At 38.0% G+C, this 27,131-nt stretch overlaps 1 protein-coding gene across 1 annotated transcript in view; it reads left to right on the top strand.

Annotated features, from left to right (window-relative positions):
• Positions 1–27,131, top strand: part of ZNF385B (zinc finger protein 385B) — a 147,566-nt gene that overhangs the window by 77,414 nt on the left and 43,021 nt on the right. Inside the window, exon 3 of the mRNA XM_058809548.1 lies at positions 17,915–18,045. Within this exon, the coding sequence (XP_058665531.1) occupies positions 17,915–18,045 (131 nt within the window). The remainder of the gene's footprint in view (positions 1–17,914; positions 18,046–27,131) is intronic.

A 27,131-nucleotide genomic window follows, 5' to 3' on the forward strand; every position in this document is an offset into this window, starting at 1 on the left:
CAAATAAATTCCATTAGAACCTTGGACTCTGTAGTGGCGAGTAGCATCCTATTACCAAAGAGTAACCGTTTCTTGAGAATTAAGATTGCTATTCAGCTGTTCTTTTGTCTCTATGGCAACTTTAAGCAGTAACAACAAAGCAGTAGGTGATGTTGCCAGCCAAAAATCTGTAATGTTCAAGGGATTGTTGATAGCAACAAAATGGATGCCAGTGCAGGGTCGCTTACAGCCAGTAATTGATACTGCACGTATGGCTGAAGTATAGCAGCATGGGGCACTTTGAAGCAGAAAATAGACCAGAAGAAGTAAGCTTGATGCAATTGGCCTTTTTTATAAATCATACATGAGATCCTGCTTTAAAATTCAAAACTGTGGTTTACCTTCCCTGATGGAATGAATTGCATGGAAAGTGAAGAGCTCCTTGTATGTACAATATATGCCACCTGGAGAGCAGCTCACGCTTTCTTCTCAGTTTCTTGATGGAAGAGAGAACAAGAGCTGCTTTACAAAATTAGAGTCAGGTCCTAAAGGTAGTAAAAGTTGAAGTTCTCATCTAACTTCAGTGTTGATCTGAAAAAGGAAATATGCTAAAAAAGGCAATGCTTTTCTTAAAAATAATAAAATAAAAAGGGATTGGGTGGGATTATCATCAGTTTTTTTATCTTAATCTTAGGGTGTTGGATTTGGAATTTTTACTGACTAGTAAAGGTGAAAAAAAAAACCAGGGGGAAAAAGCCATGAGAAAGTCAAACTGAACACTGTTGAGACTAGTGCTGGAGACCAACTATGAGAGAAAAGAATTTTTAAAAGGATGATTGATGTTAAAGCAGGGAGAATAGGAATTATAGTAGTTTTTATGAAGAGGCATGCTAAATAAGGAAATCCATTCTTAAGAAAAAGTAGTGACAGATGTGTTAAGTTAATGAAAATAAAACTATCATTTTGAGTAACTTTTGTCTGATATTTGACAAATCTATGTGAACTGCTGGTGCTGGATGTACTGTGGGAATTCTGCCTCTTAATATGTATGTATGCATGTTGTCCGTGCAGTGTGCACCTTTGCAATCTTGAATTAGCCGATTTTGAGTGCCACTTTCTCCAGTTGAAGTATTGTGTTAGTGCTCTGTATTTTGTGAGCCTCACTGCATTTACTGAATGTGGGGTTCCCCGTTGTTTGAACTGTTATCAGTTGTTGTCTATTATTAAAGAATGCTTTTCTCCTCCATAAGAAAGATGGAGAATGGAAAGTGCAACCAGCTGCTCTCCAGAGCTTCCTTGGCAGCATCAAACAAACCCTATTTTCATGTAGGCAAACAGAACAGCTTCATTCTCTGGCAACAGGGCAGGATACCACCTGGTGTCTCTCTTAGACTTCAGAAAACTGGACAGATACTCACGTGGTTCTTGGTTAACTATGGCTCTGGTTACACCTGTTTGTGCCCCTCTTAAATGAAGATAACCTTAGTATATTTTATTCAATTTGTTGTATTCTAATCATTTAGCCTACTCGTACTAAGAAACACATCCAAGTCTTGCCTGAAGGTTTGATTTCCTCATTTGTTTCCATTTGTCTCAGATATGAAACTTTCTGAGCAGTCTTTTGGGTCTCAAACCCCAAACATGCATTTAATTCAAATCAAATAATAGAGTTTATGAAGTCCCCAGTTATTTAGACTTTCTTAACACTCTTAATGAAACTGAAATTCTAACCTACATCATCAACCTTTCAACCTTTCAAATGTCAATGTGTTGTGTGACAAAACTTAAGCTGAGCTCTTACAGCATTGTCATAGCATAAGCAAAGCATGGAGCAGTGGCATTCCAGACATTTAGGGGTAAGTGGTTGATATGTCTATATTGTTTTTACCTTTATTAGACAGAACAGTTCTTTCTTGCTATTGAAGGATGATCCTTGAAATGCCTAAGCAGTTGTTATAATTCCATCAATTATTCTGCACCATTAACCGCTATCATCTTTCTAATTATTTTCCTCTTTTTTTAAAGTAATTAAGTTCCAGATTATGAGCAAGATCTTGACACTTGCCATTATTTTCTATCTATTCTTTAAATATCACATATCCTTTCCCACCATTCTTTTAACTGTGACATGTATTAGGGATTTTTGTAGCTCCTTGTAAATAGATCTGTTAAAAGATATTATTATTTTTTGAGATACACATGAGTATGGAGAATACACAAAATTCCATGGAGCCAGTCTTTTTTTTTTTTCCTCTTCTTTGCCAGCTTAATATTAACATTTACCTGTTCTTCTGTTCCCACTGTTTTCAGTGCTATTTATGGTAAAGTGATTTTCAAATAATGTGATGTTTGACTGACATTGTAGATTTAACGTAGAATTCTTGTTTTATTTCATGTGGCTGGATTGGAGGACTTGAGATCCCGTGATTCAATGATCAGATTTTGATCGAAATGCTTTGATACACGTAGGAATAATGGCTGAAACTTGGTATCATTCTAGAAAGGGTAAATATAGGTTCTTGGATAGGTACCTTCCTTTGGTGCCACTTGCACAGATCCCAATGTCCCTAAATGGAAGCTCCTTCTGGTTTTTGCTGATTCAGCTCCCAGTGCTTTGCATGCAAGCTGATTGTTACAGTAGATGTAAGGGATGTGGCAGCTAGCAGCTGTGCTCAGGGTGTTTCATGAACTTTGCTAGGAATGCATTAGGAAACATCAGCATTTAAAATGAGATACAACTGATATTTAGGAATAAAACTTGTAAATCTTGTATTTACTGGGAAGATAAGCAATGCTGCTTTTGACTGTGACGCATGCTTGTCCTTAATATGAAAATCCAAGTGTTCCATGAACAAAAGCTCCCAGTTCCATTACAGCTGTGGAACTTTCCATTTCATGTGCAGTGGTAGCATGACTCTGTACAAATTTCTTTGACAAAAATAGTATTTATATGAAGTGGAAAATTCCACTTGCAGAGTGAGAGGGAATCTTAGCAACCTTCTTTTCCCAGAATTTGCAACTACTCCTGTGTTGAGAACTACTAAATTGTTCAATTGTCAACAACCAGATTTGTTAACAGAGCTGTTAAAAGTCTTTCTGCTTTACTTCTCCACAGGAATAGGTACATAATTGCAGAATTAAAATAAACAGTTAGTGTTTATATTGTCTTCTGCACTTCAAGTGGAAAAGACTGCAAGTACCATCAGAAAATAAAAATGCAAATTTGAAACAGAAATAAGTGTTCTTGTTTCTTAAGCTAGATCATTTTACTCTGTATAGAGATACAGAGAAATATAGAACTATTTCTATCTATTTCTATATTATAATGTTAATCTTTTGACAACTGTGTGGAGGAAGGACTCACTTTTTTGCTGTAAAATGGACCCAATAAAATGCATTGCATTGGGTTTTCATTGGTGTTAGCTGGTAACATACGCTTGTGGTTTTATTTGGTTCTGTGAACTGTTGTTTTATTGATCTCTTGATCAAAGCTCATGATAAAGCATGAAAGATATGGCATTCTTTAAATGAAGCAAGGCCATGCTTGTACTTCATAAAATGAATGACTATGAATACCTTATTGCAAATTGTTTTTAACAAGTGCTATCATGGTACTCGTTGCTGGTCATCTAATGCTCTCCTTGCCAGAGTAGAATTGCTTCTCTTGTACATACAGCCCTGTTTTATTCAGTCTTGATACAAATGCATGTGCTGTTGCGAATCTCAAAATCTCTTAGGAGATTATTTCCGCACTTTGGTTCAGCTAAAAAAGGCTGCCACCGTGAGCATTAAATATCTCTCAGAATAATCTTGGTGTCAAGAAGCTTTCCATGATGTTCAGACCTGTTTTTCTCACATCTCTTTATTTCAGTTCTCTCTATTCTCCTAAACCTTTCAGAATTTTTCATCTCAGAAGTCTTTTAAATACCTGTACCCTCTCTAGCCTCTATATCTGTCATGTATTTTTCCAAGGGTGTCCATTTTTAACTTTTTGTGTTTTCTAGACTTCCCAAAGCTTGCTTTACCTCACTCTTTTCAATTTGTAAATCCTCTCCCAGTTAAAACGTACCTGCTGCTCATCACAATAAGCTTTATCAGAGATGGATTTACGAGTCCTTCCTTCATGTAAAGGACATGTGGATAGTTTGAGCTTTGTCCTTCATGCTGTGGTCAGGTTATTAGGCTTTTATTAGGCTTTTTCCATCTTCACTTTAATTGCTACTCTGGCAGGTCAATCCCTTGCTCTTTCAACTCAAATATTATTTGGAAGTACATCAAGCATTTTTACTATTTATACCTTTTTTCTTATATTTTTCACTGCATGACCAAGGGCACTAAAATTTTTTCAGGCAAAATGTCTAGATATTTTTATTTTCTGTAGTTTTTTGTCTAAGTCTTTTTTAATTCTGCACCACTGCCCAATAGAGCGATTTATCAATCCATACCAAGCCCAACATATGAAGACTGGGTGGTTTTGAATTGATTTACAGATTTTCTCAGCTGTTATATTTGAGCATGTGTGTACAGAAATAGAAATACTGGGCAATGCTTATCATATTAAAACCTCTGTTCTTATAGGCACTAAAGTTTGAAATCTCAAAGTCAGCTGCAGTTTTCTGATGCTTGCCACACTGGAATCCAGTTGTTCTTATGATTTCTCCTTATCCCATTTTAAGTTAATTTTTCCGATCTTTCACAATGGATCAAATAATCTTGTGATTATTTAATTCACAAGAATTAAATAATTTGCTGCCGGTGAGAACTCATGTCACAGGAGGACTGTTTCTCAGTTTGTGTTGGAGGCATATTTATTCTTCTTTTTTCATGTTAAATGATTGCTCTTCTGAAATCCTTTGTTGCAAACAATGATTTGGAGGGGGAAAAAAAGAAAATGTTTATGGTTGTTTTGTATTCTGGGTTCGGTGTTGTCTAAGGACAAACTGATCTCTTTTTTTCCTTTCTTTTCTTTCTTTTTTTAAATTCCAATTGAGGCATTAGTCACAGTAATCAATTTGTGTGTATTCCATAATTCAAGTGTGCTCCATAAAGCATTTAAGATATGGGACATAGATTTCTGCTCTTTTATAACAGAAAATCTGAGGATTAAATTTCACTTTGCATGATTTTTTTTTTGGTGCAACTTTGAAAATTGTTTAATAGAAGACATTTGAATTTCATGTCCAAAAAGGTGTCAAACAAGCCTGAAACTCTGTGTTAGCAGAAAACTGTAAGATTAAAAACTGTCTTTGCAAAGATGATGAAATGGACCTTAAATTAAAAAAATTAAAAAAAAAAAACAAACCAAAAAACCAAAGAAAACAAAACCCCAAACCACCAAAACTTGATACATATTGGATCTTTGAGGTAGATTTAGAATAATTTACCTTTTTCTCATAAATCTAAGCCCTTTCTGATTGGCAAATGGACTTATTCTTCTATTTCCTCCAATCTGACTATACTTTTTCAAATGCCTAAGAATCTTTTCTTTGAAACCAACTAAGCTCATCATGCGTTTTCCTGGTCAAAATGCATAAAAGCAAGTTAATCTGAAATTCGGTTATTTGATCTCCCTTCTGCTGACAGAATATACTGTAGTAATGGAGAAATTTCTCCCAGATTCAAATTGAATAGTTCCACAGAACTGTTTTGAAAATTCAGGAAAAAGGACACAGAAATTACAAGGGGTAGGTACCACCAGTGGAGGTGGAGGGAGATCACTTCTGCTTCTCCTGGAGGTGACTGTGTAAAAAAATATGGGATCATTCTTCAGGTGATTGAGCTGCAACTGCAGAATGCAAGTTCAGAGCTGCCTACTTGATCACCTGCTCAAGGAACTCCAGCTCCTGAATGTGGAGCTGGAGTTCCTTAAGCAGGTGATCAAGTAGGCACTACACTGCACCATTTCAGCTGTATATGGCACTACACTCAGCGCCATATAACCCAAGGATGACAACTTCGGTTGGAATCCTTGGGTTATATGGCACTGAGTGTATTCTGGGGTATGGTTTCACTCTGAAAGGCTGTATCTGCTGGGGAGATACGTGGCATATTTAAAACCCATTCTGGAATGCATGATGAGCTGTGAAACCATGTCTGGTGCATCCACAGAAACATACCAGCCTTGACCTTAACTAAGGAGCCAGTGTTTGAGCCTTCCCTTGCAGATTTAACATGCTACTGCGGCAGATATTTATGTGAGATGATGTGATTCAGACATCTGCACAGAGATGGAGGGAGAGTTCAGTAGAAGTGGTAATGGAGAGAGGAGTGGGTGGGCTGTGATGCTCTCCCTGCACTCCAAGTCACTCTGCACATCTCCCTTGCTGGGTTCCTCCTACAAGTGCTGCCCTGTGGAATGTCAGTTGTTCACCTCTTGCAAACACCTCTTTGCAGTCAGTGTTGGCATGTCTCATGTCCTCAGTGGGCTCCTCTGTGCAGCGGTTTGAGAACTATTAGTCAGCAAAGAGCATGTAGCAGTTTCTGTGCATGTAGATCAAACTGAGGACATGAAACTGGTAACAAATACTTTGGTACCTTGTCTTGCTGCTGATTTGCACTGGGGAAGGTTCACTCTAGTGTCTGACCTGGCAGCTGCTGCTTCTGCACAGAGCTCCTCCAGCTGAAGTCATTCAGCCAAATTTCACACTTGTACTGCTGCTAATCCTGGTGGTTCTCTGGACTTAAAAGGAATGATGACAGATTTACACCAGAGTAATAGATCCATGTTTGAATTATTTGCCAGAGTTTTTTACATCACACATCATAGCTCCAGATCTCAAGTTTATACAAGCCAGCTTGCTTCACTTGGTTTCGTAAATATGGGCAATTAAAAGGGAAAAGCTAAGTTATATTATAAAGTATTTAAAAGATTTCTTTGTGTCATCATATATATATTTGATATACTATATATATCAAATATATATGATGACACAAAGAAATCTTATATGTATGAGATTTATATCTATATATAAAATATATATATAAAGATTTATATATATATATTATATATATTTGATATACTCATCAAATGCCTTCAACTGTGACTTCAAAATCTTACATGAATAACTCTTTCTCCAAGAATCTGGGTAGCATTTCAATGTTTTTGCTTTCCCTTTTGCTGGGAGTGGTATTATAGCTACTAGAAACATCACTGGGAGTGGAAGCCACGCCTTTGCAATAGCAGTATTTTTGCTCCTTTGTGCTTTTTGCTTTTTCTTTCCACTTCACAAAACCAAAACATTCTTTCTTTGAATAATATAGTTTCAACTCTCATTGTTAAGTTTTGAATATTTTAGAAATACAAAGTCATATTTCAAACCATACGCTTTCTGTTTAGTGTGCATTGCCTTTCAGTTAGAAAATCCTCTCTTGAGTCTTGCCAATCACAAAGTATGAAGTGAGGTTAGAGATCTGTGGTACTCTTGAGAATTAATAAGAATGTTTGAATGTGAGTTTAAAGCCCAGTGATTGGGAATTTAAGCACATTCTTAAATCAGGCATCAGAATAGAAACAAAAAAGAAGGTGAAGGGCTCATTGCTTCTTCCTCACTACTCAGAATTACAGGCTCAATTATTTACCACAGTATATAACCAGGGATTTGAAGTGAAAGGGGAATACACTACCTGTTCCAGTAGGCAAGCTGGAATCTTTCTGATGCTTAGATTCATCTTTAAACTAGCATTTAGGATACTGAATATGAAGTATTGATTATTGCCTTTAAAATTAGAGTGAAATCTTGCAGTTATTTTAAGATAGGTAAAAACATTATTTATTAGAACTGAGGGGCAGCTGCTTTTTAGTAGAAGAAAAAAATTACAGAATAGCCATTTTGCCTGGTTTTTAATTATGCAGCAAAATGTTGCTCGTGATAACACACCAAACAACCAGTAGTGAAAGCAGTTCTGAAAAGAGGATTGAGTTTTTTTCTGTAAGATATCCTTATCAGGATATTTATTTTTATCAAGCATACTGTAAGGGTTTAAAAGTTCTTCTAAAGAAACCCTGAAAAGAATTCAACTGCAAAGAGTCTCCTGGCAGAGGCAAGTCAGGAAATGTGGCAAGAATAATTTGGCAAAACAAAAAAATTCCTACAGACTAAAGCAAAAGAACTATATGTAGGGGTAGGAAATAGAAACAGGTTTGAATTGCTAAGAATGGTGAAGAAAGAGCAACATGAATCTGTAGGAAAAAAAAAATAGAAAAAAAATGAGACAAATAAGCATCAAACATAAATCTTTCTCTAAGTGCACTTACAATACTTACAGAAGACCAAATTAAAATTTGAGTTGTTATTGTGAGAGTCAGATGAAACCAAAAGTTTGGGTTGCATGGAGCCAGTTTGTAATTACTTTTTGTTAGAAAGATCAGTTATGTTCATGTGACAGTTGCCAATATAAACAAAAAAAAGCCTGCAAGAACATGTCAGAGTGTATCAATGAACCAGAATCTTCAAAGCACTGGCTCTGACAGACACACCACAAGGATATTTGCATGGATGAAAATACTGATCTGTGGTACTTGTAAAAGAGGTTCCAGAGCAGTGAGAGAGCTGATGGGGTCACAGTAATTTTAAATCTTCCCTTTGAAGAAAAGGAAAAATGAATTATGCCAAAGTATATAAAGGAAATCAGGAGCTGAGTAATAACCAATGCAGCACATGAGCAGGAATTCGTATTCTGGGAATGCAGGGCTGGACTGCTGTGTTCATAGGGTGAACTTGAGTTAACACTGTGGTGTTGGCAGCTTAAACAGACACCATCCTGAGAGAAATAACCAGAAACACAAAGTGGCAGGCATGAAATTTGGCTGTTACACTGCAGGGAAGATGAGGGCTAGTTCAGATGAGTCTGGATGACAATAAGATACATCAATGCTCAACAAAATTTTTCTTTTCTGCTGCCACCGACCTGGTACTCTCTGTTTCCCAACCATGACTTCAGCTCGACCAGCTCACTGGGCTGCTCGAAGGCAAGTTTCTCTTTTGTTGGTCTGTGTTTGTTTACAAGTGGTCTGACTCCCTGTGCTGGCTCAAGGGAGTGTTTGGAGAAGAGGAGCAGTGAGGCTGCCCAGCCTGCTCCTGCTGTCACCATGGAAAGCAGATGCAGGCTGCACAGCACATTTTCAAAAAATGCTTTAAACTTGTCTTTATTTGTCTTTATTTTCAGCATAGTGTTTGATTAATTACATTTAGTTTGTGATATAAATCATATTAAAGTGATATTAGTCTCTGGGAAACTAGAAGAAAAAAGAAGCCTTTTTTTGAAAGGCTTGTATCAGTTGAAACACTGTTCAAATGTTTGAGTAAAAAAATGCTTATTTGATCCAATCTCAATTTAATTTAACAGAAACATTCTGTTACTGGCTTTTCTTTTTTGGTTTTTTTTTCTCTTCTCTTTTTCTGAAGATAATCTGAGGGTGGATTTGTCAAAGTTCATGTCATACATTCTTTGAAAACATAACAGCATCAAAAGTCTTTATGTCCCAGCCTTGGCGGGGCTGGAGCACTGCTGCACCCCAAGGCAAAATAAGGTTTTTAATTAGGTACTGGTGTTTAATTAATGTTCAATAACATCACAAATGTGGTGGTCTGGGCTACCAGATCTGTTCATTTGAAATATTTTGTCTTCCTTCTCCCTTTATAAATAGAGAGTAGACAGCATCTATTTTAGTTTTATAAATTTTCAAGTTCTTACTTATTCATCAATGCTGACTTTGAGAATAAGTAAAGCAGTGCACCTTAATTCAAGAGAGACAGGATTTGTGGACTTTGATCTTCTGAATGCCATGACCCCATGCTGGCTGTAACCCTGTGCTCTGAGGTCCCCTTTTATGAACTCTTCAAAAAATTCAGACACCATTTCTTTTCATTTTTTTTATTTCTTTCTTCCCCCAGAAGTTATTTTAAATGCAACTCTGTAGCAGACAGCTAGCTAGTAACCCTTTTAAGTTTAATTCTAAGAAGAATAGCAGGGGAAAAGCCAGTGAAATTCAGTTTATTAGTCTTTTAGGTTATATTTTCATGTTGAATAGCAGGCTGCCCTTCTTCCAGGGTCAGGTTGCAAATACTCACATAATCACAGATTATTCTGAGTAGGAAGGGACCCACAGGGATCTTCAAAGTCCAGCTCCTGCTCCTGCACAGGACAGCCCCAAGAATCAGGGGGCACATTTCAGGCAACACGGTGTGCTGTTCTCACAGATCTTCAAAGCTAAACACACAATTACAACAGGCCAGGTTTGTTCAGGCTTGATAGCTGCCCACTATTTCACAGCACCCAAAGTCACAAAAGCACCATGTTGCAATGAAATTATTATTTACCTCTGAGTCCTAAGCTGTTTGTTTATATGTGTATATGTATATGCTGAAGTGCTGCAGAGGTGGTGGATTATACCCTTAGTGACTTAAGTAAGCACCATGGCACTGATTAATACTGGGAAGCCTTTACAGGACTCCATGGTCTGTGTGTTATTACACCTTTTGGCTTGCTGAAAACATTCATGATTGTGGGGTCACAGCAAAAACATATGAAACTTCTGGATATTGTAAGGCACTGGTAAATCTGTAGTACTTGCCTTCCTTTGGTGTCTGACCTGCAGAACTCTTGTGCTCTTTCCACAGGCAGGTTCAAGTGCCTTTCTTTGCATTGTTAGGTGAGAGAAGTGCTAAGCCTGGCTCCTGCTCTCATCTGTGGAGTGAGCTCTCTGCACTGTTTGTTTCCAGGTGTGGTGCTGCAGGATGTGCTGGTAACTGTAAAGCTTGAGCTCTGGTTTGTCCCTTGCTGAAGATGTTCGAGAGTGTGGGCTCTGAAAAGCAGTAGATGTAGTATGTCATCTGATTAGGAGGAAGTTGAAATCCTCCAGGAAATCCAATGAAGATGTTCTTGTTGCTTTAGTTAGGGGCAACAGCTAGAAAAACCTTCATGTGTTTGATCTCTTTTGGACAGGTGCTTGTATGCTGCATGGCCTATGCTGTGGCAGAGCAATTAAGTTCAATGTGGAACCTGTGTAGACTACATGGACAATATCATAAAGGTTTTTAAATCTGCCTTTCTTCCCTGTATCTTCCCTTGTTTTTTATTTCTAAGCAGAAAGATAGTGGTTCTTTTAAAAACATGTGCCTAGCTATGGAAATGATGGCAAGTAAGGGGAAAATTGTGACTGGTGTTGTGATGGCGTGGATAGAAAAGGGGTGAAGTGAACTTCTTTTGACATTTCTGGAAATCTGAGAATTTTAATTGGGAGAAAGATTTTATTTGGTGGAGACCTGGGTTTCTGTTGCCAATATTTTCAAGACCTCTTTGAATAATCTGAATTAGTTCTTTCAGCGATCTTTTATCTGAAGGATATTTACAGGGCAATATCAATAGAAAAACTTAAAAAAAAAAAAACAAGAAGCAACTTGGGTAACTGTATTTTGTATAGGAGATTGTGTGTTAAGCAGGAAAAGCAAATGAGGCATGAAATTCTCTGAGCTGTCATGATGTTCAAGAGCGTTGGAAATTGTCTAATGTGGGTGGTTAAGGGATGAGACACATCTGTGAAGATGTTTCTGTCTAAACCCCTCTTACCTTTGTGCACAGCACTACTGAGCTGGTGGGTTGGCATATTGAAGGTGATTTAAGGAGCAAGAAACCAGCTGCAAACATAAATCTGCTTGTCCAAGAAACAACAAAGGATTCCCTCAGCAGCATTCCTGGTGACAGGCTCGTTTGGTTTTTGTGGGTAGCAGCTCAGTACCTCCTGGAAGAAAGCCTGTGCTGAGGCTCACTGAGGGTTAGATGGTGGCACCCGTGGTGCCAGAAGCATGGGTAAGAGTTAGATTTTGAGAAAAATCGGGTTATGTGACAGTTAAGGGATAACAGACTCTAAAAAAACTAACTGCAATTAAGTGCTTTCCTCCAAATTATGAAACTTTCAAGGTAATGTATACTGGACTCTTTTGCTCCTCCTCTTTATCAGGGAAGCTTCATTTTGTAAGAAAACTTGTGTTTCCTGAACCAGAAGGGAAGAGATCCTGGGACAATTACAGGCTTGGTGCCCAGCACCGAAGCACATGCACTGAGGAAAATGATGGAGACTGCTACAGGAGTTGCACCATGCTCTGGACAAGAGTGTGCCTTCAGTAGTTGTTACCTGATGTGTTTTCATTTGAGGGTGACAGCAGCAAAGCAAACACCTTCTTTCATTGCGTTTGGGTTGGGACAGTACAAATGGTAAGGGTTGGGGCTGGTTTGAATAAAACAAGTAAAAGAATCCTCAGGATTTCATAAATATCTCCATTAGTCCAGATGGCATGAGAACAGAGAGCTGAAAAAGATGCAGCTGTTTTTTCTTTTCTACTTGGAAAACTTCAAAGTGAAAACAAGTCCAAAGCAATGTTTCCTAGAAGCAGATAAGAACAGGGGAGGGGGTAATGCTGCTCACTCAGTCTGGGGAAACCAGGAGGAGAAGCTTTACCCATCTAGAGGATTCTGAGAAAAAGAAATAGGGATAGACTGCGAAACTTCAGCTGATCTTAATGTAGGCCAGAGCATTGCATTTATTAATAGTTGTTACTGGTTTATTAGAAAAAATCCAGCTTACTGAGCTTGTTCATGTTAAGCCTTGACATGGCACTCTATTTTTCAGTCAAACAAACAGTCTGGGTTGCTTTAGAAGTCTAGAGAATTCTCTCTTTTAAGGAACTAGTGGCAAATATTTCCATAGTATCTACAGATAATAACAAATTGCAATTGTACTCCAGCCAGCATGTTTCTTCTAAATATAGTAAAGGATGTTTTGTAATTTATTTAATTGCTTAGACTTGACAAGGAGCCAATGCTAACAAACTTGCTTTGATAGCAGTACAGTGCTTGTGGCGTTGCTTGGATTGGGAATGGAAATGCTGAGAAGAAACGTGTGAAATAAACAGTGAAGCACAACTGCTGTGAGCTCTGCTGCTCAGCGTACAGGTGTGGGGTCCTGAGCCCCAGGAGGGACACCGGGGGACACGGAGGGAGGGAGGGGGCACCGGGGAGAGCAGCGTGAGTCACACGTCCTGTGAGCACAGGAGGGACAGGGCTCTTCCTGGGGTTATGGACAGGGAATTGTAATGCAGCTATTTAGGGAAAATGCAAGATACTCTGTTTCACTTCTAATTATTGGCCTTCACTTTCTACTCCATCTGTTCTGGTATCTTCCACAAAAAAACCTTCCAGTTGTTATTGAAAGCTACTAGAAAGGCTGCAAGAAGAATAAGGTTTTTCAACTTTCAACTGCAAGAAGAATAAGATTTTTTTAATATTAATTTTCTAAGATATTTCTCTCTAAAATACTGAAATTCCAGTTTCCTATTGTTTTGTCTCAATCTTGTCCCTCTGCAGGCCCCCTCTCCCCAGTAGATATCATTATTTGTCCATAAATATGACTTTGATATACTAAATGTAGAGGTTAAGGTGGGTGTAGATTGTCCAATGCATAGAAATTTGTCACTCAAATACTTTTATTCAGTCCTGAGAGTGTTTATTCTTCCACTCTCTTGCTCTGAGTGTGGATTGCTTCTTTTGATAGGAGGATTAAAATATTATAGTAACATGTTTAGGTAACAGGAAAGACTTGAGTATGGCTTTAGATTTCTCCATAGTTGCCTTTAATGAAGATGTTGGAGAGACTTGAGTATGGCTTTAGATTTCTCCATAGTTGCCTTTAATGAAGATGTTGGAAGAGAATGCTTTCAAGTCTGAAACATGATTCATTTATTGAAGTAAGCTGAAATAATTCATGAATGTGTTTTATATGAGCATGTTCTGTGATTGAATTGGAGGTTTTTCTGTATAATGGTCTAATAATGACCCAAATCTGAGGAATTAATGAGCAGGCATTAAACTTTCCTGTGTTTTTCAGTGACAAAGAAAAGCACTTGGTGAGAAAATCACAGAAGTAATAGTGTCACAAGTAGTTTTCAAGAGGTGCAGAAGGTGAAGTTGTGTGCTGAGATTTGACTGATCTTGGTGCCACTTTTACTTGAAGAAGAGGAGCAGTGACTGTTTACCATGGCCGAGGTTAACTGTGATTCCCTCTGCCAAAACTGCAGTCCTGCTGGTCTGGAATTCTGTTTTTTTTTTCTGTGAAGCTGGAAAAGTGGGGATGTTCTTAGAGATTCTTCAAGCCCTTATGTTACCTGTCCCCTTGTTGGCAACAGGCTAAAGCTTGCTTCATTGGCCCTGGGGACACATCTTGCCACAGGAGGGACAGATACAAGATAGAACAAGAGGACACAGTCTCAAGTTGCGTAAAGCGAGATGTAAGTTAGAATTAAGAAGGAAATATTTCACAGTAAGAGTGGTCAGATACTGGAATCATCTACCCAGTGAGGTGGTGGAGTCATCATCCCTTGAAGAATTCAAAAAAAGACTGGATGTGGCACTTGCTGCCATGATCTAGTTGAACAGTTAGAACATTGACTGGACTAGATGATCTTATAGGTCTCTTCCAGTCTTGAACTTCTGTGATTCTGTGATCAGTGTCCCAGTGCATTGCAGTGTATGCAAAGTCATGTGTACATGGCTAAAGAGGAGCAGCACCTGTTACACAGGGACTTTTTTCTTCAGATAAACGTGTGTAAGAAGAAAAACTTTTAGTAAAATGAGACATTTTGGGTCAGCTGAAAACCTGTTTTCCTCCCCTTTGACAAGAGTTAAAGGGACCAGTGAGGATTAGTGCCTGTTGCAAAGTCTGTCCACAGCGTGCATTCCCAGTATTTAGATAACTCCTGCTGTGGAAGTCAAAATTGAAGTTATAAAAAAGTGTTTAACAAGTATAAACTGAAATAAGCAAATGCCTTTGGAATAAATATAACTGCTCTTTCTTGTAAAGATTTACAGGTAGTTTAGAACAATCTGTTCTTGACATGGTAAGTTCTCTTTATCATTAAAATGCTAATGAAATTATAAACATCTGTTAAATTAATGAAAGATAATGATAATGAAGCTTGTCAGCAACAACTTTTTTTGTGCCAATATTCCTGCTTAGTTCAGGTCTGGATAAAGATTTGGTGAAGTAGTAGTGAGAATCTATTTGACCATTGGGAGAAATGCCAGGGCAAAACTGCCCTATTGCATTTGATTTGATGATTTTTTCATGAAGTGCTTCTACTTGTAATTTAGGCCACCTTGACAAGATAATTCCTTCAGAGGCTTTCAGAGGTGAGTCTAAGCCAAACTTCAGTCCAACAGGGTTATTGATATTTGACTGGCAATTGTTGAAGTAGTAAATTGGCAAACAAACCACATTTTTTATGATTAATGCCTTCATTAATCAGTCTGGTAGGTGTATATATTTTCTTTTCTTTTAGTCTCCTGGTTATAAATTACTCTGGCAGCAGAAAAAACATGGACTGAAAAATTAGAGAGGTTTCAGATGTCTTTTTCACATGAAAGATTCTGTGCTCAACGAAGGAGTACAAAGAAGGTTGCTTTTTTTTCAGTAGGATGCCTTAAAGATTTTATGCCACATGCTTTCTATACATTGAATAAGGACAGTATCAGAAAAGTAACTTTGATTTCAAATGTCAGTCACAATCTAAGTCTATTCTGTTGGGTTTTTTTCCTGTAAAATTGAGTTAGAATATGTAACCATAGCTTCATTGAAGTACATTTATGTAAAGAGAGGATAGGTCTTCTTTAACTTCACAGATCTTTAATTGCTTATGAACTTCAAAGAGAAACTTGCAGAAGTTAGATTGATGATGGCCCTTTAGGTAATTGAATACAACATAGTTCCTGTTTGAATGCAACTCTGAAATCCAAATTATGTAAATCTACTGTTTCAGAACCAGCTAGTAGAAATAATCATTTTTGCAGTTGAAGATACTTTCTTTGGATAAATTCTCTGGCACACTGCTTTCCTATTGATTCATCTTTTCCATTATGGATATGAATAAGAAACTATAGGCATGTTACCCTTTAGCTTTTTGACGTTTGTGACTCCACTTGAATAAGCTTTGACGTACACTTAATTAGGCACAACTGTCAATTAGTCTCACGGGCTTATGCAGGAACAAACTTGACATTTATGAAAGTATTGGGATAGAAGAAGGGAGAAAATATTCTGGGAAAGTTTCTCAGGCATATTTTTCCTTTCAAGTTGTGCAGCTCTGTTGGGATGGTATGAAACATTCTCTTTGCATGGCTGTCGTTGACCCATCTTTGTGCAATCATGATGCTTTTCCTATAGAAGAAACAGAGAATAGATTACAGCCTGCTATTCATGTGCTAGACCATAATATGATGTTTACTATGCTGCGGCTGAGATCAAAATGACTGTCTCTCCAGCATCAACAAAATTGGAGCTCAGGGCTAGTTACAAGTGTTTGTTCATCCAAAAAATCCATGCAGCCCCATCTGGCTTCTGAACTTAGCTTTCCTCTTGGATACCATAAGATGGACTTGCAATTGTGACTGTGGTGAGAGGACAGTGAAAAGCAGGAAAATCTCTCCTTTGCCTTCAGTTTTGTGTGTCCTTAACAGGCAGAAAGGGAGATCCCTTAATGGAAGACTGGTGCTCACGCAGCCCATACGGATTGCCTGGCATTTTGCAAGTGGACACAAATGATTTGATTTTATGGGAGAAGAGAAGGAAAATTGGTTGTTTACTTCTCTAACCCCCTCCTTCTCACTCACTCTCAGTCCCCCTCCCCTTCCCTCCTGCCCATCCCCTTCCTGGCTGGATTAGAAAAGCTCAGATGTCTTCCATGAGAAAAAGCTCAGGTATTGTGTAAGCTGTGCTTGAGACAAGGGAAGCTCCTCAGAGACCTGTTATGCTCCCAGCTGCTGGCCACTGGTGAGTGGAAGGAGGAGGTAATTATGGAGAAATTGTGACAGAGGTAGGAGAGACAGAGTGACTCACCCTCCTTTAGAGGTGTGGGACACTTATGTTCCACTGCCTGCTCCTGTCGGTGTTGAATTATTTATTCAATCCAGGAAGGAGACACTGAGGGGTTTTTTTTGTTTGTGGTTTTGGTTCTGTTATTTTTTTGGGTTTTTTTTTTTGTTTTTTTGTTTTTTTTTTTTGTTTTTGTTTTTTTTTTTTTTTTTTTTGTTTTTTTTTTATTTCAATGATGGAAATTTTATTTGAAATCTATTTTGTATGGTTTCAGGGGAAAAATATACTCCCACAGGCATAGCTCAGAGCTGTGTGCTAGGCACACTTCTTGTGTGAATAGGGTACATAACTAGTTTAAAATGAATATTTGGACATCTGTGCCTGCCCATTCCTTTGGGATCTTGTTGGGCAATGATTCTTATGCGTATACAGAAAAAAATTCAGCATATATATTTCTAGAAAACTTTTGTTTGGAGAGCTCCAATTTATAAAATAGCTAGCATTGCATGTAAAGAATTGTGTTCATTGGTACGCTAGCTGATTATTTAATTGTTGGCTGTTTTCTAATATTTGCCTTGCACTGTAAAAAAGGCAAATTTTTACATGTTCAATGAAATGTTGTTTGTGTAGCATCTGATAGTTAGAAGAGGGGAAAAATAACATGCAGATCACTATTTGGAAACAAACCTCTGGATTTCAGCATACCTGTATTGTCTGTGCTGGCTAATCTAGTAGGCAACCATGAATTGCAGAAGTATCTGACTTTCATGGGCACCCATCCTGGCCTTTTTGGCACAAGTAGAATTTTGCAGCTGTAGAAAGGATTTATTCTACCTACCAGTGTGATTTATATACCATATGCCTTATCTTCACCTTCTAAGTATCCATGGCCATAGGCAAGTGCTCTGCCTCGTCTGTCCCGTGTGTAAATAGCTTCCTTTTAATGATATAAACTCCTACAGAGCCTTTTCATCATCCCCTGTATAATTTTTTCTTGGCAGTTGTGTCAGCTATACTGTGTGTGTTACAGAAAGGAGAACACCATGAATTCCTGGTTTTGTTTGCTCTTGGCAGGCACTACTACACTTCCCACCCTTGTGCGCACACCTGCCTTGATGATGCAGCCTTCCCTGGATATCAAACCCTTTATGCCCTTCCCTGTGGACAGCAGCTCTGCTGTTGGATTCTTCCCAAATTTTAACACAGTAAGTAAAGGTGTTTCCACATTTAGTTTCAGTGTATGCTTTCCAATCTGGTTCTAATATCCAATCCTGAAGCTGCCTTAAAACAGTGCATTACTTACACAGTTCAAGAGAGCCCTTTTATTCTGTGCCATGGCTTTTCACCCCGTATGAAAGGCTTGGAGTGGTGTTCAACCTTCTCACTGTGAACAGGGCTGATTGATTTTTAACTTGGTCTCTTGAGGTGGTGTTTGCACATTGAAAAGAACAACCGTATGCTATGCTAAACATTTGAGAAATGATAGAATTATTTGGAGCATTTCTCTGGACATGTGTATTTCTATATGCTGTAAAAAAGGAAAAAATAAAAGCTAATGGACAGACAAGTGTGACAGGTAAGACCTAAATCCTACACTGCTGTGAATCAAGGTAAGTCTAATATGACCAGGAAAGCAACTGGAGAATATTGTTAATTCTGTATAATTTCAACATTAAAGTGTAAAACTGCACAGTCAGCCAATATGAAAAATGTAAACTTGTTTATGGTAAAGAATCTTGGTTTTTTTTTTAAAACAAACAAAAAATATTGCCAAAATAATACTTCTGTGGTTCTTCAAGTTCATCAGAGCAGCAATTAAAAATTACTCCCTTCTTTACTTCTCACTTTTTTATCAGCTCATAAAAAGGCAATGAGTGTTATCAAAAATGCTTGTTTGCCATCACATTTTAGCTTAAATGCTTAAGCAAGAGGAGGGAAAGTGTTGTAGTAATTTCTGCCCAGTCATCAGGGACGGTGTGTCTGTGGGTGACTGTCACCTGAACTGCTGCACACTGCGCTCGTCACCGTGGCCGCGGGGGGCAGAAAGGGGAGCAGTGTCACCGCCGCCACACAGTCACCAGCTGAGCCACTGCCAAGGGTTCCCTTCCACAAACTAACCGTCTGTCTGAAATTAGAACAGCAGCAGCATTATTTCTCCTCATGCTGTGCCATTCCACCCTGCTGCCAGGCCTGGTGCTGCAGCCCGTGGGGATGTGGGGCCGGGTGACACAGGAACCAGCTTCTCCCATGGGCCAGCAGCCCAGCGTATGAACAGCAGCAAACATTGCGAATTCATTGCAGAACATTCATGTGGAAAGTGTGCCTTTATCAGGGTAATGTGGGGATGTGCATTTGCACAAAGATTTAAAAGATTAGAAAAAAACAGGTACATTAAAAGAGCAGGCTCAAAACGCAATACCGTATTAAAGAAGCAGTGTGTCATTACCATATCTAGACATGATGAAATTCATATTAATTCTCCAGCCTCTTCCTAATACTCTCAGGAATTTTGTTTGTTGCTGATTTGTTTGCTTTCCAGTTGCACAGGGTTTCTGGGTGAGCTTTTTCACAGAACAGTTCATTATGACTCAGAAACTTTTCTTCAAAGATGTCGTTTTAGACTTAAACAACCATTATTTGCTTTCTGATGATATTACTGAACATCAGAGTTGCAGTAGCCTCTAGAGACAGATTAATTTTTATACTTACACTACTTTTGCCTAGTTTATATTTATCTGGGTTACCTTTCATTTGCCTGATTCCTGACAGGTTTATCATTCACAACTGTCATTCCTTTCCAAACTTCTGTAGGTTTGATTAGAAATTAGACCTGGGGTAATTGGCAAACATTGCCAACTTGGTGTCTACTTCCTCCCTTGGAATATTGATAATTATATAAAATTATGCTGCTATACACCACAGACATTGCATATTTAAACTCTTTATTTTAAGAAACAGTGCTTCAGTGCTTCTCTATTTCTAATTTGCAGACTTTACCATTTATCTTGAAAGTATTGATTTTCCTTAAGAGTTTTTCACAATGGCCTTCAAAGCTCATTGGAAAACTAAATCATTCATGATTATCTACTGACAGGCACATTGAATGCCAGCTGTCATGCATTTCCTTTATTTCTAACTTAGCACAACCTTTGCAAATGTAGATTTCTAGGTTTTTGTATATGTAGTCTTTTTTTTTTTTCCTTTTTCATTCCAAAGTGGTGGCAATAGGGTATAAAAGTGTTTAAAACAATTTTTTCCAGAAGATAATTTTGAGTTAAAGAAGCAAAATCCAGTTGATCCATAACATATGCATCACTCAAAGAGACACAGTCTTTATCTTATGCAGGAAGTGATTTTTGGAAGAGCCAAAAAAGCCATAATTTCCTTTATGGATCAATCAGGAAATCTATGCACTTCATTCATAGGAGGATTTGTCAAGGACTGCAGACAGGGAAACCTCCAGTGTGCTTCCCTTCATCTCTTTGCCTTCCAAGGGGCTGAGGGGACCCTTCTGGGGTGCTAATTGTGCTTGCACGTGTTCACTGAAGGCGGCAGAAAGAAACAGTCTGAGACAAAATTTCTGTGGATCCACCTACATTTTCAATGGCTTTTCTGTCAGAGACAGAAACATTTTTCTAAACCTTGCCAGGAGGTGGTTTCTAACTTAATATCAGTGGCCTTAAAAAAAGGGAAGTTTTCTGCATGGGAGCTTAATACGGTAACTATTGAGGCAGAAAAACAAGGTAAAATGTATTAACTATAAACATCTTCAAAGGAACCCTCCCTACAGTTTTTTTTCCCCAAAAGAACTTCTCTTATTTATGGAAACATATTTAAAATCTGGGGTAAACCCTTTCTTATTTAGTTAACTTTGACAGTTTTCAGTTCTGAAAACATCTGTGATTCTCCAGATAAAACATTAGTGTTCCCATTTTGTTTGTGGGAGTGTTTTGATCCCTAGCTTCTTTCCACAAGGGGTACTTTCAGCTGAAGCAGTGAGCAGACCCTGATTTTTGTAAAAGAAATGCCTACCCCAGTCATACGTTATTTTCTTCATGAAATTGTGTGATTTACCTTAAGCTGTCTCCCCTTTGCTTATCTTTAAATCATTAATAGTTCTAAATATGCTGTGGATGTATGTATAGTAGTTGCCAATTCATGTCCCAATTAAATTTGTCTTTGTTCATTAGGACTTATTATATAGGAAAAATTATTTGGAGAATGATTACACTAACTCACTGGATACCTATGTTTATTCCTCTGTAAGGGCAATAAAACTTTTCTGTTTCAACAGATCAGCCAGAAGGGGATCTTGTAAGGGCAGGATGAAGGATTCTGAGCAAAGAGGTATTGCAGAATAGGTGCTGTCTTCCCTGCTCTTTTCATATCAGCAGCGAGTAGTTTGTCAGAACAGCAGAGGCATGATCAGACTGTCAGTCTGAGCCCGAGTTGCTGCCTGGAAGGACAAACCCTCTGTCAGAAATGCTGCAGCAGTGAATCCAAAGGTGACATCACATTTGTCCTGGGCATCAGGTTCCAAATGGAATATCCCATTTCAATACCCCATCTGAAATGTAGAGCTTGAATCAAATTATCAGCTATTATTACTTCAAATGTTCTTGTTTATAAAAAATTAGGGACCATCATTATAGGAGCTTCCCAAACTGGCACTTCCAGTTTGAGATGGATGTGGACCAGAAGGTATTGTTTAAGCAGAGTTCTTTTCAACATACTAAAATGACTCTAAAGATGCCTTAACAGGTTAAAAACTTGAGTATTGATTACATTCAAAAATATGTATGAGAAGTATATAGTCAGTGGAAATCAAAGTTAATTTTACTGTGATCCCTATTGTGTGTTTATTATAACATGATCTTGAATTTTACACTTGCTGGTTTCCACCACGCATTCTTTCTCTAAACCTCCCCGATTCTTTATCTCCTGTCATCCATCTTGTGTACGGAATGATGAAAGGATACTTTGTGATCACATCATGGTACATGTGCTAAAGTGGCTGAAAGCCAGGATTCATCTTGCAATGGCAGGATCACTGATCACATCACTGTCTCCATCTCCTGATATAAGGGTTGTGTACTCCCCAAAAAGAGAAATCTCAAAACTCCAGTATATTCTGCCTTGTTCTGAAATGAGAGCAGTACTACATGGCTCACATTTAGTTGAAGTAGTACAGCCAGGGACCTGTCAATCTGCACAAATACATTATCAGCAGCTTCTCAGATTCTATCATCATAGAAAATAATCAGCAATTCATATGCTTCTTTCTGAGTTTGTTATGGCCTCAGGGGTAATCAAAGATTAGAGCATCTCTTGTAGCTTTCACATTAGTGAAACATTTTGCATCTAACTAGCCCATGATTGGTTTCTAAATGCTAGTTCATACCCTTCATGTTTTAGAGGACACATGGGTTGATGTGGCCTAGTTATTGCTGCAGTATCTTATTTCTCTTCTAGTAGCTTTATGCTGATTCTTTGTATTAGAGTTCTCTCAGTCCCCTTGCAAAGTGGACCAGAGATATTTTACATCTGCCAGTGAAGGTGAGCCAGCTGGAATGTGCTACAGGAAGGGAAGAGGAGCTGACTAGTAACTCAGAAATTTCTGACTCTTCTCCAACATTAGCCCTGCCTGGAGTAAGTATCCCTGGCCTACCCCCAAGACAACTACAGGGAGGAACTAATTTTCTCTTTCCTCTTCCACATTTTCAATTATTACTCACATTTTTATTTGCTGCATATCTCTTTCTCATTTGAAGGGCACAGTAATCACCAAGGCAGAAGCTGAGTTCAGCAGATAAGAGCACAGGGCACCCGTATCACCAGCTTCACTCGCCCCTCTGTGCCAAGTGCCTCTTCTGCCTTTCTGCTAGGACACTGTGGCTTGGGAGCTTTCTCTTTCCTTAGCAGGGTCTGAATTCAGCCACTTAACACCCTGCTGCAGTGCCAAAGTACGCTTTGCAGCACAGGATTGTATATGGCAGGAGCAGATTACAAATGCAGCCAACTGGATGTTGCCAACCCGTTATCTACCATCCTTTTTATCCAAGCATTCTGTCCCTGTGCTCTGAATTCCCCTTTTCTAGTTTTTTGGAGTGCTGAAGGGAAATGACCTTTTCTGGTCCTCTCCATCTGACTCCAGAGAGGAGGTAAAATATTTTAAGAGCCATACTTTACATTCATTACCCGCACAGAAAGGAAATTTAAGCAATTCACTTAAGAGTGGTGTTCTGCAGGGTAGCTGGACATTTTTCTTGAGGATTTTTGTTGGTTAGGGTTTTTTTAATTAAGAAATGATAATGGTTTTTCTTAAAAATCTCTTATACCCTTTATAATAATGCAGGCACACAAGGACTTCAGGTTTGCCTTGTATTCCTCTTTTGAAAACATAAAAATGTTCCTATTTCACTTTTAGTTGTTACGGATATAAAAGTTCACATTTTTCAATTCATAGCCAGAATCATCCAATTCACAACATGAAAAGTCATCCTATTGCCATTTATTAAGGAAATAAAAAAAGATACAGGTGAGGAAAGCTGAAGTTCAGGGATCACATAATCAAGCCCAGATTCTGTCAGCAGACCTCTGTTCTGTGGCTAAAAAGACCTCTGCTCTTTGCTATCTATTGCCCAAGTACCTGGCTACAGAGGCCCTTTACTCTCCATGTGATCATTTTCCCAATTTTTTGTAGTCCCTTTTCTTTGTATCCTTAGATTTTTTACCAAGCCAGGAATCCCTCTTTGTCTTTCTAGAGCTTTGAAGTAAAGCAGCAGAGAGCTCCTTCAGCTGTGGTAGGAGTTTTTGGAAAAAATCTTCTCAGCCTGTGGAAGCCCTGAAAAATGTTTACTGAAGGCGGTATATTTTTCTCACAAAATTGCTGAGTCTTTTACTGAAATTTTAAAAAACCTCTGAGCTTGAAGAAAACATCTGGTAAGGTACACTGAGTTAGATATGGGGGAAAAGCTGCCAAAAAACAGGGGATTGTCAGTTGAATTTGACAGATTTTTCAGTTTCTGGTATTTTAACAGAAAGGTGCAGGTTCCCTAGTTCCTGTCAGGAATCTCTCAAAGAACAGCTCTGTGAAATTGGTGAGCCTAAATAAGCCCTTTTCTGTCTCTTCTTCTAGAATATCATACATATAATTACAAGGGGGGGGGGGGGGGGAAGTGTTTATTAAAGGAAAACAGGCATTAAGGGAGAATCTTCTCAAACATTAATTATTTTATAGATTTTCCTATTGCTTTTGTATTTTTCAAAGAGGAATTGGATGGATGAGCGTCCTTATCTCAGTTTCCAGATCAGCAGCCAGACAGGGAGCCCTGTCTCCAAGGAGAAAGTGCACTGACAGGCACTGGTGAAGAACAGAAGTCACCAGGTGCAGCCTGTCCCTACCCCTTTGCAGGAGTCTGGCATCCACCAGGTGGATTTTGAAAAATGGTTTCTAAATTGCTGCATTGCATCCATTATTGCATGCAAAAGTAATTAGGTCATTCTAATTTAAAGTACAGTTTCTGTGTACAAATCCTACAATTTGCTGAGTCTTCCATAAAATCTGGTCTTTGGATCAGTGTTTTATGTCTTTCTTAACAGAAAACTTGGAGTTACTCTTTGTTACATTTCAGCAATATTTATTTCTTTTACTAGTCAACACAGGAAGCTCAGAAGCCTTTATCTGTATTGAATTGCTTTCTTCTCAAGTTAGCAGTATGTTCCTGATGCAAGAAAGCTTTTTAAAGAGACAGGGTGGTTAATCATAGATATTTTAGGCATTAGATAACTGAAGGATATTTTGCAAATAGACTGTGGTTAAAACATCTCCCTTCAAAGCAAGCAGTCACAGACTTGTAGTTTAGGGAAAGTAACATGTGTTTTACCACTCTGCTTACAAAGATTTTGCTAGTTCCTAATTACAAACCTGAGTTCTATAAGTTGTAAGCAAAATTCTAGAGCAGCTTTAGAGAAAAGTGATTCTCCATATGTCTGATGAAGTGGCTGCTTTTGCAGTATCCTGGCTGTACATGGTCAGCTTTCCTGCTGTGCCTGAGACCTTTGTCACATTGTTCTGTGCAAAACTGAGAATTGCTGCAATAGTTATCAGTTAATATATTATAAAAATGTAGCTGAAATGTAACTCTTGTCATACTCATTCCTTCGGAATGTGGGTGTACTTGTAGTCTTTTCATGTAAATACAGTCAATTTCTTGACAATCTGAAGGTAGTGGCAGTTTAAAGCTGCACTGTCAAACTTTGCTTTCCTCTGCATGCCTGGAAACCAGCAGCACCCAGGTTTGGAGCACTGACCAGCTCACTTCAAGTAACAAGAGCAAGGCTGATTTGAGTAGCTGTTCCTTTCAGACCAGTCTTCTCTATATTCAGTCTGTCCATTTTCACCATGAGCTTCAGCTGCTTCCCCAGGTTACCACGAGGGAAAGAGCATCTCATTTCTTGCCTGTGTGTTCGTTAGACAAGACAGGTTTCTACCTGCTTTGTTTCTCGTTTACTTAAATTTAAAGAAAAAAAATCCCCACCAAACATAAAGAAAAAACCCAAACCAACAGACTTTGATACTGCATTAAGTTTCAGAGCAGGCTTAATTAGAGGAATCCTTTAAAGATTCACATCTAAATACAGTGCTTTTTTTAATCAAAAGCATTTTGAAGTTTGTTTATGCTGCGTATGTTGTTGATTAAAACCCAAAACAAAAGCAAGAAAAACAAATCCAAATCAGAAATTTCATTGTTCATTTTTAAGTGAAAAGGGCCTTATTTCTTATATATGGTGAAAAGCAGAAGACAGCTGTGAAAATAGGCAATTCTTGGTTCTCATTTGCTTCTCACTTATATTTAGCCATTTTATACATTCATATTAGCTATATACACATAAATTAAATCCTCTTATTAGTGTTTTTTTTCAGTATGTGGAAAGTAATGATATTAATTCATTTCAGAAGACTAAATTTCTTGTGTCTTTATTCTCTCCTGTTCACAGAATTAATCAAAAGCTTTGAGTTTGTCCTTAACCTCTCAGTATAGTTCAGAACTGTAGTGGAAATTGAAGTGTACCTAGTGCAAGACCATTCATCTTTGTTTTGGTGTTCTGGAGCAGCCTGGGAGCAGGAAAACTCATCAAAACTTAGAGCAGACTTTTAAGTAGAAAAGGGTCACAGCTAAGGACTATCTCAAAGATGAAAGGAAAAATCAGGAATCTTGTTTGCCCCATGTGGTATCTAAACTCCTTTTTTGAGTACAGAAAATTCTTGTACGGATTCAATTCTTAGGCTTGATTCTTTTGGAAAGATTTTGCTGGAAGGTACATTTTCATGTCATTTGCCTATTTATATTATTTTACTGCCAGATAGTAATAGGTATTGTAACAAGAGTAGTTTTGCTCTCCGAGTATGTTATTGGTTTGCTTTTCAGCAAGCCTCAAACTACAATGTGTTTTTATTTTTTGCTGGATCTGAAGGCAAGACAGTAATTTTTTTTTGTTTAGCTGAACACAGCTGAGTGCTCTGAAAAACAGCAACTTTAATAATAAATAGCAGTTATATAACACCTATCAGAGGAATTTAACATGTTATTTAGACCTTTCAGCTTTTTTTGTGGGGTTACAAATATTTTTATCCCCATTTTACAAATGAGTGATATAAGACTCAGATGAAATGACTCATGTACAGTTAAACCTATGAGCCAGCATAGCCACAGAGGGAAAGAAAACTGTCTTAGTCCTTGAGCTAAATCACTGGATTTGGACTTTACTCTTTTTCTCAGGCTTGGTCTGTCATGGTCCCAGCAGTTTATTTTACAGATATGAACAAAGTATTGCACAATGGTAGAGTAGGAATCTGCATGGATTAAAAAAGAAGCTGCCCAATACATAAAGCTAGTTCAGTTTCATGTAACAAAAAGCACAGAGCCACAGATACTTGCTTTTTTTTTACTTATTCTCCACTTGTTTGGTGGGGAGTTCTCTTTTATCCTAAAATATTCTCAGCACCTTTCTGTTTCTTTATTTCACCCATAAAAATGTCTCATCTTGTCTGGAGCAGAAAATTTGACAATTTTTACCATAAAGGTTAAATCTATTTTTGGTGTTCTCATAACAAACTCAATCCTTTAATGTATTTATATATTTATATTCTTGCTTGAGAATAAGCCTAGAGAAGAAGCAGAGACCAGATTTAGAATTTTTTTTTTTTTTTTTTTTTTTTTTGTGGTGGCTCATAAATTTTTTTCTTTGAGTCAAGCACTTCTATAGGAATCAAATATTACATTTTCAT

The sequence above is a fragment of the Ammospiza caudacuta genome, chromosome 8 (assembly GCF_027887145.1).
Source record: "Ammospiza caudacuta isolate bAmmCau1 chromosome 8, bAmmCau1.pri, whole genome shotgun sequence".
Lineage (NCBI taxonomy): Eukaryota > Metazoa > Chordata > Aves > Passeriformes > Passerellidae > Ammospiza > Ammospiza caudacuta.